The sequence below is a fragment of the Notamacropus eugenii genome, chromosome 1, assembly GCF_028372415.1.
Source record: "Notamacropus eugenii isolate mMacEug1 chromosome 1, mMacEug1.pri_v2, whole genome shotgun sequence".
Taxonomy (NCBI): Eukaryota; Metazoa; Chordata; class Mammalia; order Diprotodontia; family Macropodidae; genus Notamacropus; species Notamacropus eugenii.
In genome coordinates, this window is record NC_092872.1 from 75,582,098 (window position 1) to 75,597,368 (window position 15,271).

At 42.9% G+C, this 15,271-nt stretch overlaps 1 protein-coding gene across 3 annotated transcripts in view; it reads left to right on the plus strand.

Moving 5' to 3' along the window:
• Positions 1 to 14,986: 14,986 nt before the first annotated feature.
• Positions 14,987 to 15,271, plus strand: part of NTRK2 (neurotrophic receptor tyrosine kinase 2) — a 405,509-nt gene continuing 405,224 nt past the window's right edge. For all 3 annotated transcript variants that reach the window (XM_072605907.1, XM_072605913.1, XM_072605917.1), the window contains exon 1: positions 14,987 to 15,239. In XM_072605907.1, the coding sequence (XP_072462008.1) occupies positions 15,028 to 15,239 (212 nt within the window). In that variant the 5' untranslated portion in view covers positions 14,987 to 15,027. The remainder of the gene's footprint in view (positions 15,240 to 15,271) is intronic.

Sequence of the window (15,271 nt, forward strand, 5' to 3'; positions counted from 1 at the left end):
ACTCTCTTCCAGAGTTATTGAAGTCCAGTGGCAGGATGAGTCAATATGACTGGTGATGATCAGGGATGCAGTGGATGACCTTGGCATCTTCAATATCTGGCTAAACTCTAATCACTCTAAGTGAATGTTACTAAAACTGTCACTAAAAACTACTTTTGTCCTTTTAATTTCTGTAGAATTTCTTACATACAGTTTCATGATTCCTATAGATGTAAATCATAAATGAATTTGAACAGACAATTCCTTGGCTACCAAAGGTATTTCTGAAAGACTTTAACTAAAACTCAAACTGAATCTTGTTTTCTTCCAAGATGGTGGATTCCTTTTACTTTTTCTATATGAGATGAATCTCAGTGATGACATCTACAACTGTGTTGTGTTCATTGAGTTGAGGTTCCAGGACGGTGACATTACTTGTGCTGTTAATGAGTTGCCTTGGGTTGAAGTCCATAGACAATACAGAGCAGAACAGTGGGATACTTCAGTAATTCCCATGGTCCACTTTCTCAACTATTACTTTAATGACAGCAGTCACAAAGATATCTTGACCTATTTCCTCTGCTGAGTATTGAGGAATAACCAGGCTCAGATAGAGATATATAAGAGTAGAGGGGAGACCAGGAGGAAGCTTGAATAAGTCAATGAGGTTACAAAGAGCCTTTGGGAATTTGATTATATCTTCCTAAAAAGCATGGAGATATGCTGGGTTCTACCATTCTCAGACATTCCTCCAGAAGGCTATAGGTTCCCTTAATGGTTCCTCCATTGTCTCCAGCTTCTGTCACTTTTCAGGCTCCATAGTTGAGTTCAAATATAACTGCAACATACTTCTGTCACTGCATCTATTGAAGCAATCTCATGGGTCATATGGGGAAAGGAAGGGAATAAGCATTTATTAATTACCTACTATGTGCTAGGCACCTACTATGTACTAAGCACTTTACGGATGTTATCTCATTTGATCCTTACAACAACCCTGTGAGGTTAAGTGTTATAATTCTCTCTATTTTATAATTGAGAAAACTAAGACAGAGAGGGTAAATGATTTTCCCAGGGTCATATATCTAATAAGTGTCTGAAGCTGAATTTGAATTCAGGTCCAATATCCATCCATTGTGCTACCTTGCTGCTTCATGGTTTCATCTTCTTTTGAGTCCATATGAGACCACCAGCGATTGCTGTCAATTCTTAGACCTCACAAGTAAGAGCATATATTACTTCAATGTATCTTTTCCTCTCATTCTCCAAAGCTGCCATTCCCAGCTTTTCCCCACATCCCAGGACTGACTTAGTTACATTTTGGTTCCCTTTCAGACTTTTACTTAGCTCTCTCTGGATAGCTCAAAGAATCACTTTATATAGAGCCCAATACAAAGAAGTTGCTTTGATCCATGATAGTCTGAGCCAGTGACATCATTCCAAGATGCTGAGATCAAATAATTTCAAGATCTTCTTCAAAAGAATGAAGTCTAGGTCCGTTTGTCCTGCAAACGAACTTTTTCACTGTCTGCTTTATGCTTGGGACTGTCCATTTTTCCTTTAGTGTACTTTACTCATTGAATCATAGCATCCTACCTCACAAGGTGATTTAGTACAACCTTTTCATTTTATGAATCTGGAAATTAATGCCCAGGAAACTGTGATTTTCCCAAGTTCATACAGATAGTCAGTGGCAGGACTACTGTTTGAACCTGGGCCCTCTGTTTTGAAAGTCACTGCCTTCTCCAGTGTAGTATGTTGTGTCTAGTTCAGCTAACATAAGAAATTATGTTAATTAAATTAAAACTTTGAGAGGTAATTTGGAATCATAAATGTGCTTATGTTTCTTAGGATATTCCCTGGGACTCCTTTAGATTAAGATAATCATCATGAAAACTACAGAGTAAAATGATTTACATGCTTTATTTAGATAGAATGTAAGTTCCTTGAGAACAGAGATGGTTTCATTTTTTGCTTTATCACAGCTGATAGAAAGTCAACCTTGAAGCCAGGAAGACCAGAGTTTAAGCCTCAAATCTAGGTGTGGGTTTTGGGTAAGTCACTTAACTTCAGTGCTCTAGACAACTTCTGAAGCTTTTCTAAGCAACTTTCTAAGTTGCAGAGAAGGTGCTAACCTATATTGGTAGAGGAAGTATCCTCACTTGGGAATTCTCTATGGCACTGAAACCTTAGATCCAATCCCTGTCCCTATCCCCAATGTCTATCATAATGCCTGGCACATAGTAAGAGCTTAAAAATGCTTGTTGATTGACTGATTAATTAATAGTTTCAAAAGACTGGAGGATGGATCAGATGATTTCTTTATTCCTTCCATCATCTCCCTCCCTCCTTCTTCCTCTCTCTCTGTCTCTGTCAGTCTTCTGTTTCTCTTCCCTTCCCCTTCTCACCCCCTCTCTCTTTCTGTTCTCTCTTTTTCTCTCTCTTCCTCCCCACCTCTCTCCCCTTCTTTCTCCTTTCCCCTTTTTGTCCCTTCTCTTTCTTTCTCTGCCCCTCCCTCCCTCTCTCTCCTCTTCTTCCCCTTCTCTTCATCTTTCTCTTTCTCCTCTCTTCCTTTCTCTCCCTTCCCACCTCTCTTTCATTCCCTCTCCTTTCCCTCTCTCTTCCTCTCTCTCTTTTTCCTTCTCTCTTTCTCCCTCCCTACCTCTCTTTTATCCTTTCCCCTCTATTTGATAATACCAACCCCTTTACCTTTTCTAGTAAACTGTGACATGGAAATGTTCTGGGTCTCACTGGAATCCCATCTGCACTTCAGAAATGCTCTCTGTAAAACAAGCTGTAGATGTGTCATTTCTGGACTATGTACCCCCAGAATCATAGAATCGTTTCAAAATTGAACGGGAACATAGAGGCATTTATTCCAGATAAAGGATTCCTGCTATACTATACCTGCTGAATAGTCATTCAGACTTTGTTTAAAGCCCTCAAGCGAGGTAGAATGTACTCAGCTCCACCACCCCAGTCCCTTCCATTTTTTGTTAGGAAGTTATTCCTTATGTCAAACTGAAATGTGATTCTCAGCAGCTTCCTTGCCTTCCTCTCAGTTCTGCATCTTTTACAGATTTGCCTTCAAATACTCGAAGATCATTATCCCATCTTAACAAATTCTACCTTCTACATGCTAAGTATGTTCAAGGATTGCTTGGGTCTACTTTATAGGGACAGGAATATAGTGTTTGGGATACTAGACTTGCAATCCAGAATTCGGACACCATTTTAGACACTAATGTGTGACTTTGGTAAAGTTACTTAACCTCTCTGTGCCTCAGTTTCCTTATCTACCAGATGAAGGGGTTAGACTTAATGGCTTTCAAGTTCTTTTCCAGCCATGACCCAATGATTCTATGACTTTCTGAGCTGTAAATTACACTTCAATATCTATTGATGAGACAGGGATAAAAGGCACTAAAACTGAAGTGGAAGCCTGGATTGAGACCATTTCTTTGTGGACTTCCTTCCAAGTCACTTTTGGAGTAGTTTGGAAAAAAATTGGCTTCATATTAAGCAGTGATCTAGTATATACAGGAAAGAGGAAGTTAAGAAAACTCAGTTGAAAAAGATGAAGAATTTTCAAATGTACCGACAAAACTTAGCTCAGAAGGAAGCAACATGGTAATAATGGAAAGAGCCCTGAATTTTAAGCCAGGGATCTGGGATCTCTGTGGCTTCGAGCCTTGGGTAACTCAGCCTCTCTAGGCCTATTTCCTCATCTGTAAACTGAGAAAGTTGGGTTAGACGATTCCAATGGTCTCTTCCTGAACTAAATCTACAATCGCAGGAGCTTATCTGAACCCCAAGACCTAGGTCCCTCAGATCCTTCCCGTGCCCTCTGCCCTCATCAGCTGCAATCCAAAACAGAACAATGTTAACTTTCTTGATCACAAGATGGCAGTCTTACTTCTGCTCCATTCCTGAATAGAGAAAATGATGTGAAACAGACCAGAAGCCAAATGGCTCTTGTCACTCAGAAATATTGACAAATAAACGGTAATCAAGTAGAGAAAAAAAGAGGAGAAAGGAAAAGATTAAAAATAAATGCGAGAGATTTGATAAACAAGGATTTTTTTGATGTCTGGTTCCATTAGCAGTTCTTTTGCATTTGTGCCAGAGCCTTGTGGGTTTATGTCTCACACCAGTATTTAGGCTCTAATCCAGACATGAGGCCATAGTAAAACGGTGCATGGAAAAGGAGGTAGACCTCATGTGTGCTAAGGGGCCAAGTGCATTTGGGCTTATGCACTGGCATAGTCTGAGTGCTTAGCTGGGATGAACTTTTTTTTTAGCAATCCCATTCAATCTGACCCAATCCAAACAGCTTTTCTTAAGTAATAATGATAATAAGAATAATAATTGGCATTTATACAACACTTAAAGGTTTACAAAGTTCTTCAAAAATATTATCTGATTTGATCCTTACAGCAGCCATGAGAGGTAAGTGCTATTATTATTTCTGTTTTAAATATGAGGAAACTGAGGCAAATAGGGTTAAGTGACTTGCTCAGGGTCACACAGCTAATAACTGTCTGAGACCAGATTTGAATACAGAGCTTCCTGACTCCAGACCTGGCACTCCATCCACTGTGCCACTCAGCTGCCTAGCCTAGCCAAGTGGTACAGGAAGGATGGTTCAAAGTGCTACAATGATGAGCCTCATTCCTCTTTCTTCCCTGACTCTGGTAGCTTGCCATGAAACATTCACAATGTGCAAAAGTCTTTGACTTCTCAAAAGATAGAATGCTGGGCATGGAATCAGGTAGAACTGAGTTCAAATCTGCCTTACTAGCTGTGTGACCTTGCCTAAGTCACTGTATTAGGTACCAGGGACATAGAGACAAAAGAAAAATGATGCCTGTCTCCTCTCTCATCCCTAGTGAATTTTTATTTTGATTGGGCAGGTATAGTATGGAAACAGATGAGGGCATCCATGATGATTTGAGGAAAGAGTGAAGTTATACAGGGACTCCCATATAATTTCTGCAACAGAACCTTCCTGTAGCAGACTAAGTAGGTGCTAGAACTGCTGCTGTTTTTCAGCTCTAATCCAAAACTACTTATCGTGTTCTTTTTATTTCAGATGGCAAACAGGAGACAAAGATGAAGGAAAGACCTGACCATCCAGGCCACACAGCTTTCTGTAAAACCAACCTCATTCTAATGGGAGGTGAGAAGGATGCTGGGGATAGGGCCATCCTGATAGGCAGCTTTGTTACAGTTTCTAACAAGGTTAATGATCAAATGCAGCCCCAGCTGGGTAGAAGTAATGTACTTCTTGTAACTACAGTCTTAAATGTGTTCATTTAAACCATAATCAAACAAAGCAGAGGGCACAAGTAACAATCTGGTGGCTAGTAAGTTAGATATGAACTCAGGTCTACCTGACACCATACCCAGCATTTTATCTCTGTGCCACCTTCTAGGAAGTCAAAGATTTTTGCACATTGTGAATGTTCCATGGCAAGCCACCAGGTTGGCAGAGTTATGGAAAGAAGAAGGATGAAACCCATCATTCTAGAACTTTTTTAAAAAGTGGGGCTAACGTTTAAATCATTGGAGAAGGGGCTGAAAACTCTCTAGTGTCCACGGATGTTGATTGGATTTACTTATTTATCTGACAAGGAGGAGGACTAAATCCCCTCTAAGTTCATTTCCAGCTTTCAGACCCTAGGAATCCACGCTTCTTTATGTAATAATCAATCCATCGAAAGGCATTAATGAAACACTTACTATGAATCAACCATGAGGACAGTCCAAGAAATTCAGGAAGGTAGAAATAGTTCCTGACCTGAAGGAACTCAAATTAGAATGGGGAAGAGAGCATGTAAATAACTAGGTGTATGCTAAATAGAAAAAGAATGAAAGACTTGAGTTAGTTAGTTAGCCACTGGAAACACTGGCAGAAATCAGTAAAACACTCACTGGACGAGTGTCCCCCCTTAAAAATGGAGCAAACATCATGCTATGTTGGAAAGATCATTGGACTTGAAGTCAGAAGGCCAGGATTCAAATTCTGACTGCCAATCGAAAACTGCGTGACTCAGAGTAAGTCATGATACCTTTGGCTCTCAGTTTCACCAAAAAATGGAGAGGTGTGTATGTATATATGTATGTGTGTGTGTGTGTGTGTGTGTGTGTTTGGGATAGTGATACTAGATGGTCTCCAAAGTCCCTTCCAATGATGACATTTTATGACCTCTTCTAAATGTGAAAATAGTTCACATTTATAATGTGCCACCTCCTACAGGAGACCTTTTCGGACCCTACCTCAATTACTAGTTCCCCATTCCCCACTGTCTGTCTGTCTCTATCTCTGTGTCTATGTCTCTGTTTCTGACTCTCTGTCTTTTTGTGCCTCTTTTTCTCTGTCTCTCTTTTTCTCTCTCTCTAGGGCATCTAGGTAGCTCAGTAGATAAAATCTATTGGGATCAGGAAGATTCATCTTCCTGAGGTCAAATCTGGCCTCAGACATTTACTATTAGCTCTGTGACTCTGGGCAAGTCAAGTAACCCTGTTTGCCTTAGTTCTTCATCTGTAAGATGAGTGGGAGAAGGAAATAGCAAACCACTCCAGTATCTTACCAAGAAAACTTCAAATGGGGTCACAATGAGTTGCACACAAGTGAAAAACGATTGAGCAAGTCTCTCTCTCTCTCTCTCTCTCTCTGAATGTGTGTATACATATGCATGCATATATATACATGTATGCGTATATATATGTGCACATATATAGTAAAACCTGTACATGTTCCCTCATAGAATAGAAGCTCCTTGAGGTCATAGAGTTTTCTCTGTGTCCCTAGTAGATACCTGGAACACAGTAGGTATTTAATAAATACCTGCTGCCATACTGAGTTGATAACAACTTGAATTTCCATAGAGCTTTCTAAGTTTCCCACTTTGTGTGTTAGCTCATTATGAGTGTTTCATTCTTTGTATTGGTGTCTTCAGTGCCTTGCAAGTTTGGTGCATAGGAAACACTTAATAAACCCTTTCTTATTAATTATAACCTGCTTTCTTCACAATATCCACGTGGAGCAGGCAGTACAAATATTATCATGCCAATTGTATAGCAAAGGAAGCAAAAACTGAGAGAAATTAAGGTACTTTTTCAAGATCTCTTAGCTGGTATGTGTCAGAGCTATTACTCAGAAACCCAGGTCCCTTGAATTCCATTTGAGTGCTGCTTCTTTAACTAAGGTACAGAAGGATTAATTGATTCCCTGAGATCAGTTTCCTCCTTTGCTTTCTCTATTATACTAGACTACCTCTTTTTATGAATGATATGCATTTTTCATATGAATTCTGAGTTCAAACAAAGCTTGTGGGTTAGAAGCAAATGCTTATACACAGGAAACTGAGGATCTCTAAATGGGACCCACAGATATTCTTTTCACTCCCTTTTAAAAAGAATGTGGTGATTCAAGGAAGGAAATAAGACGTGGGAAGTCAACAATTCTCTATATAGATGGTGATGAGAGGAGCAGAATTTGGTTTTCAAGACTTATGGTAATAGAACAATGAGGTCTCAGTAAGGGATGGAGTGAAAGCCGGGAAGAACTTGTTTGGCAAGAGATCTGGCAACCTGGTTGAGTGGGCTTCAACTCGGAAGTTGAGGAAGAAAGAGAAAAAATGTAAGCTAAAACTGTGAAGCCTATTATTAGGGAAGACCACAAATTCTTTATTTACAAAAAATTAAAAATAAAAGATGAAATCCTCAGTAATTCCCAGGAAGGAAGAAGAGAGGTAATGTGGTACAATGGATAGAGTTTTGGACTTGAGGTGAGGAGACATCTGGGTTTGAAACATTCCTCTGACTTTTCTGTTGTATGATCCTAGACAAATGAAGCAACTTCTCAGTCTGACCACATTTTAATGTTGTTTTCACTTCTATTGTTGTGATTATTGTTCTCTGTGGGGTTTATTTCCTTTCCCATATTCATTTGGTAAAAACTCATTTGGTCAGTTATGACATTGAAGACAGTCCAAAGGGGGAAAAATGACCCAGAAGACATAACAGGAAATAACAGGTGCAGTTCTGTCAAAAGAACATGGACCCAGACCCAGAGAGTTTCCCCGGGGTAGTTAGCATATAATTCTACAGGAGAAGTCAGCCCAGGTGGGACTGAAAGATCTCAGAAATGAAATTCTGGAGACATAAAGAGAAACAGTTCTAATGTGGAGGAAAATGGGAGGCTGTCCAACGAGATTAATGTGGATGTGCATCGAATTCATCAACCTACTTGAATATTTTAAGGAAATATACAAAAGAGCCAGGCAAAAGAAAATGAATGCAAAAGCCTGGTATGGGTCTAGCTTAGTATCCATGTATAAGCTGAAACTGGCAAAGAAAACCAAAGACAACAAGAAGGCAATTTTTAGCTAGACTAAGAGACAAGAGGAAAATCAGAAGAATAAACGTATTGAATGGGGGTAGATGGAATGATGAGAATTAACAATAGGCAAAGGTAGGAACTGCTTAATTTTTAGTTATCCATCTATTTTCTTTGTCAAGGAGGATGATCTCTGGGGTTGGAAAGGATAGAAAAAAAATTGACTAAGGAGCTGATGCCCTAGATAAATAGGGGGATAGTGAAAAATCAATCATTCCACATAAATTAGCTCCCAAGATGCTACACCCTGCTTCTTTTATCAGAGCAGAACATATCTGAATGGAATTATTTCATCTGAGGTGTGAACTAGTGTGAAAGAGGCCTGTTCATCAATCAATCAAATGAACAAAGGCATTTCAACTAGGCATGATAGGAGATCTAAATCTAAAAGTTAGTATGAGAGCTCCAGGGCCACTTTAATAAGTACCTACCTGCCTTTAGTTTGCAGTTGTGAAATCCTGGACTCAGTTAACATCTCTGATACTAAATGATCAAAAAGAATGATATTTTACAATAAATTCATTCTCTCCAATTTTGTTCATAGAATGATACAATATGATTTATTCTCTTTTTTTGGAAAAAAAAGTTAGTGGTGGAGGAGCACTTTTTAAAAGATAGAGGAAATGTAGCATCTAGTATACATGAATAAGAATGGAAAACTTCCTTTTGGGTCCAGCCTTGTCAAATACCCAGGGGATCTTGGGCAAGTCATTGAAAAAAAACCAAAGCAATTCTTCACCCTTTCCTCAGTTTCTCACTGGTAAAATGTCATAAGGATATAGGTTTAGAAGTGGAAGGAATCTGAGAGGTCATTGAAATCTCATTTTAGAGATGAAGAAATAGACAAACAGACAGAGTGAAGTGATGTACATCACTGCAACTGTTTCCTCATCTGTAGAGTTAGAAAATTCAATCCCTTCCCTTTGAGGGATATTCTGAATATCAATAAAAGGAAATTCTTGAGCATTTTGTGGTTCTTAAAAAAGAGTTATTATATACTATTTTATTATATAGTAATATATCATATTACTATATAATGATGACATAATTATAATATAATTATATACATATCCATGAGAGGCAGGGTGGCATAGTAGATAACAAGCCTGCCTTGGAGTCAGGAAGTCTTGGGTTCAAGTCCTGCCTTCATAAGGCAATTTCCTTTCTACAGTTCTATGTGGTATTTGTAAGTAGGATTCATGACTAGCACTGTTGCTATGTGACCAGACAACAATGTAGTACAAATAGAATATAGCAAATCTGCTTAGACGCTTAGTTCTCCAAGCGACTTTCTGTGATCCTATGTTGTAGTCCTCATACCTATCTGTACTGGTTAAGGGAATCCCTTATGCAAGGTTTACTATGGAAATCATATGTCTCTTAAAATATTCATCAGTACACACACACATACATTCTCGCTGTCTTTGCCTATCTGTCACTCTATCCCTGTCTCTACACACACACACACACACACACACACACACACACACACACACACACACGTTTCCCTCCACTAAAATCCTATTTCCATAGTTTATCCTGAAAAGGAGGTAACCCTGAATTTCTGAAGGTTTTATCAACAGAATACAACTTTTGGATGTCCCTAGAAAGCTCATCTTGGGATTTCATTAATATTGGTGACTTCTCATGAGGGAACTGATAGAGATCCTTGCTTGCTCTATGATAGTCAGAGTTGTTTGGGGATGTGGAAAGGTTTAGGGACTTTCCCAGGATCACCATGACTATATGTGTCAGAGGTAAATCTTGAACTCAGATCTTCCTAACCCCAAGGCTAACTTGTCTCCCCTATGCTAAACTGTCCTCTCATGAAACTTTACATTGCAGTGGTAGAGTGGTAGGATGAACCAGATTGTTCAGCCAGTTCTATTCACTCCTCCCCATCTCTTCCACGGCACCACAGGCTCATGGCTGAGATGTGTTTCCTGAAATAAACTCCCTTTCTTTGCTCTTAAAAGTGGTATAAAAAGATTCATAATTCTCCCTACTTTTTTTTGAGTTTCCAGTCCCTAGTCAGACACAGTCCCCTAGAATAACACTGTGTAAAATCTATCATTCTTTCTAGGGAATCTTTTCCCTTCCCCCAAATTGCTTCTTTCTAACTTTTCAATACAATTTAATTTAATTCAGTTCACATCTATTAAGCACCTGCTATATTCCGGAACCTGTGCTAAACCTTGGGGATAGAAATAAGAAAGAGAAAGACAGACGCTGTCCTCAAGGAGCTTTACTATAATGGGAGAAGACAACACATAAAAGGAAGCTGAAGAGGGTAAGTCAGGGACAATGATGTTCCATGGAGTCCACACCAAACAGAGCTACTGATGAAAAGTGAAGTTACCTGGATATTTCTGAAAATTCGGACTTTGTAGAATGGAAGGCTTTGGGAGAAATTCAGTGCTCCACCATCCAGCCGATCAGAGGAGAGAGAACATTGAAGACATGATAAGCTTCTGAATATCAAAAATTATTCAATGTATTAAAAATGGCTGATGTCATATTCAGTGTTCCATCTCTATAGTCACCCAGCTCTGCAAAGAAGTGGGGAGGTATTTTCTCATATCTCTTCTTTAGGGTCAAGCTTGGTCGTTATAGTTTCAGAGCATTCAATTTCCTCCGTTTTGTTCTTCTTTCTATTGGCATTTTGTAGTCATTTTATGCACATATATGTATATGCATACATACATCCCCCCCAATTTTTTAGCCGTTCTGTAATCAATGAGCAGATCTACTTTGCTTACAATTCTTTTCTACCACAAAAAATCAGCATGTATTTATTAAATGCCTACCATGCAACAGACAAAATACAGAAGCATGATAATCCTTGCCCTCAGGAAAAATACATTTCACCTGAGGGAGCCAACAAGTTCAAGGTATATAGAAGAAATACAGATTAGTTTGGAGGAGGCATTTGGGAATCAACTTATGGCAGCAGATGAGACAGACAAGGGAAACAATGTAGACAGAAGAGGGCAGAAGACATAGTCTTAGGGTACACCTCTGCATATGTGATAGGACATGAAAAAGAGACTAAAAAGGATTAATTAGATAGATAGGAGGAGAAACATGGCAAAGCAGTGTCACAAAAATGTAGTGCAGTGGGAAAGGAAACTAGATTGGGAGTGCTATGACTTGCTTGTGAATTTAAGCTGCCCATGGGTAGGTTGCTTTTCCTCTGGATGCTCAGTTTTCTCATCTGTCAAATGAAAATGTTTCTGCGCTTCTACCCCTAAGTGCGATTATTCTCATAGGGTTTTACATAATTACAATAATTGACAGGTAAATAATACTTTACAGTCTGAGAATTGTTTTACATACACTAACTTATGTGAGTCCAGCAACAGCTCTCTGAGACAAGGACTACAGGACAGGTGTTATTTTCGCCATTATAACTGATTAGTCTGAGACTGAAGGAGATTTCAGTGACTAGCCTAGGGTCACAAAGTCAGTGTCTGAGGTGAGATTCACTCTAGGTTTTTCCTTTTTCCTAGAAGAGCTTTTTTTAGTAGAGTAAATGAACTATCACAGATTACTTGAAATCACTCAAAGCCTACCCAGTTGACTAACATTGAATAAGGGGAGATAGGACAAACTTTTTTTTAATAGAGCCTAAGATTGAATTCACTGTCATTTTCAACACCCTAGCAGGCATTTCTGTGCAAATGCAAAAGGAGCCTTATTGTATGTACTTGTGTTTTCGTTTTCCTCTCTGTTTTAAGACGTAACTGGCCATCTCTGGGATCCACTCTGACGTCCAGCCTTTTCCCTATATTTTTCTTACTTCGAGGCTGAATTACTGACCAGTTTGAAGTGCATTGGCCTTTTAATTCATAATCAAAGTGCAAAAGATGGGTCAGGATTGAATTCACCTCTCTCAATCCAGTCTCCCACTCCCGGGCCCCAATCACAGCCCTCTCTGCTTTGGGTTCTTCTGTGGACTGCACGAATTTTGGGGTTGGGGACTGGAGAGGAGACGTATGAGCTGAACAGCCAGAAGGTCGCTCAGGGATGCTCGCGGCAGCGTAAGGCACCGCTGGGCACGCATCTGGCGCAGGAGCACACAGACCGCAACCTTTCTCAGTAGCACCTCCGGCTTGGACAAGGCAGTGTGCGAGGATTCTCTCCCGCACGGGGGCGCTCTGGCCTTCAGACGTCTCAGGCACTGCGGTGGCTTTCCCTTGCTTCCTTTCAAATTACTGCGGAAAAAAAAATACCCCCTCCAAGAGCCACGGCTGGGGAGACATTCTTAGACATGGCATGCTGATGCCACCATTCATCATGTAGCCGAGTCCTTCAAACGATTACGTTTCATTACGCTATCAGAAAGAGGACAGGATTATTTTTCACAGTCCGTTTTCCCAGGGCAGTTTCCTTTATCTGTAAGGCAGATAAGGCTTAGATCTGGGAGCGCACGCACGGACACTCACACACGCGTACGCACACAGAAGATGCACACATTCGCAGCGGGGGTGGGGAGGAGGTGGGCACCAGAGAGATCTCCTCTGGAAGGATCGGCGTGGCCCTTACTAACGGCCTTGCTAGAGATGGGGATTTGTTATCCGAGGAGGAGTCCTTCCAGTCTGCCAGTTCAAATAATATAAAATAATCGGGGCTATAGGCCAAAGTTCCTGCAGAGCCCATGGGGAAACCAAGAGATGCCAAGCCAGCTGCGTTTCCCCCTACGGGCTGCTCCTCGAGCCTAGCGTTCTCTCTCTGGGGCAATGGAGATGATAGGAAAAGCTCTATTTTGCCTTAAAGTCCTGAGTTGATTTTAGATATTTCCCCCAGGGCTGAAGGGGGAAGGGGTGGATCAACACCCAAGCAGCCTTTCATTGGGGTTGATAGGCTGGATTTTCAGAGCAGTCCGGATTAAAAATATGTACGTTTTCTTTTTTCACCCTCAGGACCGCTCCCTCAGTGTCTTAGGCAGAAGTGGGAAAGGAAGGACAGAGAGAGGGCAAAGGGTGGATTTCACACATGAAGAAGAGAGACAGATGATGCTACTGAGAAAAGAGGGTGAATAAGAGACTGGGAAAAGGATGTAACAGCAGTCTCTAGTCTATCGTCTTATTCGTACCTACATAATTTATATACAGCGGCATACATATATACTGGCGTGTGTGTGTGTGGTGTATGTGTGTGTCTATATGGACGCGGCCGCTCTTGTGTGCCTGTGCGTGCGTGAGTGTGTGTGTGTGTGTGTGTGTGGACTCCCACATGCTTAGTGCTATCTGGATCTGGGCAGTAGCAGCAGTACCTCCTCTACTCTTCCCGCCCCCCTCTTTCTCTCTTCCCCCCCCCCCCCCCCCGTTGCTTTTGTCTTGAGGGTGTTGTGGGTTGTGTGGTTGGGTGTGTGCGTGTGTGTGTATGTGTGTGTGTGTTTTTGGATTTCAGACTAATTTTCTGGAGTTTCTGCCCCTGCTCTGCGTCAGCCCCCACGTCACTTTGCCAGCAGTAGCAGTGGCGGCAGCGGCGGGGGCTCCTGGAATTGGGCTGGAGCGGGAGCTGGGGCTGCTTCATCCTCGGCTGTGCGAGGAGGAGGACAGAACCTCCCGCGGGGAGCACCGAGCCGGGCGAGAGGCGCCGCCGCCGCTGCCGCCGGACTCCGTCTGTCTGGGTGAGGAGCTAGCTGGCGCTCCTGGGGCCGCTGCCCCTAGCTCGGCTCCTTGCCTGCCCAAAGGGTGACAGCAGGGGGGCAGCGGAGAGGGAGCAGCCCCGGCGGCTCCCCCAGGTAGGACTGCTTGGCGCAGCCACCTGCCCGGGCCGCCGGGGCTGCGCTGCGTGGGGCTCCGCTGCCCTGGCTCCCCGCTCCCTGAGCTGGCACCGCGGCCGCTGCGGATTTTGCAGCATCATCTGGGGGAGATCCGTCTCGAAGCCGCTGCCGCCGCCTTCCGAGGCCGGAGCTCCGCTCTGCCCCAGAACCGCGTCCTCTCTAGCCCGGCATGAAGTCGCTGAGGGGTGTCCCATGTTCTTCAATGTACCTGGGTCTGAGGGCTGCTGGGGATTCAGTGGCCACCCCACGGCCCGCAGCGGGGAGGGGGGGCGGTACTGGAGCATCCCCACTGCGAGTGGCATCGGATCTCCTTTCCCCCAGGGGTCGGGGCCACGACCCACCCCTAGGGGTGGCACTGTGGGTTGGATGGAGTTGTGGGAGGGAGCATGTCCGTCACAAGCAGCGTTGGTCTCCTTCTCCACCTCATCCGTGTATCTGTTTGCCTCACAGCCTCAAGGTGCTGCGGCCATATCTTCCACCTCATATCCTCCTTCTGCTCAAGACTCAGTCCCGCTGTCTTCATCCCGGATTTGGCACAGGCGTGAGCCCCCGGGGGGCAACTGAGTCCCCACCCACAGAAGGCGCGTGGATATGCAACAGCGCCAGCATCTCCAGTAGTGCCCCCCTGTGAAGTGGCTCAAGATGCCCCAGCTGCTCCCGCAGCTTTGAGCAGTGCACACCGGGACCCGACAGACGCACGGAGTGCCGGGAGGAAAATTAAGAACGACCCCGTGGGAACAGGCCGGTCGGGGGCAGCAGGAGGCGCTTGGAGAGGGGGGGCGGGGGGGCGGGGTGGGGGGTGTGTTGGGGGGGTAGAAAACATTTGAGCTCTGGCTGGCTTCAGTGGCTAGGGATGTTGTCCTGGAAGAAGGGTCATGGACCGGGCATGGCGCGGCTCTTGGGTTTCTGCTGGTTGGTTCTGATGTTCTGGAGGGGCTCCCAGGCTTGCCCCACGTCCTGCACATGCAGTACTACTCGGATCTGGTGCAGCAATCCTTCTCCTGGTATCGTGGCCTTTCCAAGGCTGGAACCAAACAGCCCGGACCCGGAGAACATCACGGAAATGTAAGTATTTGCTACTTTCTGTTCCTTCCTTA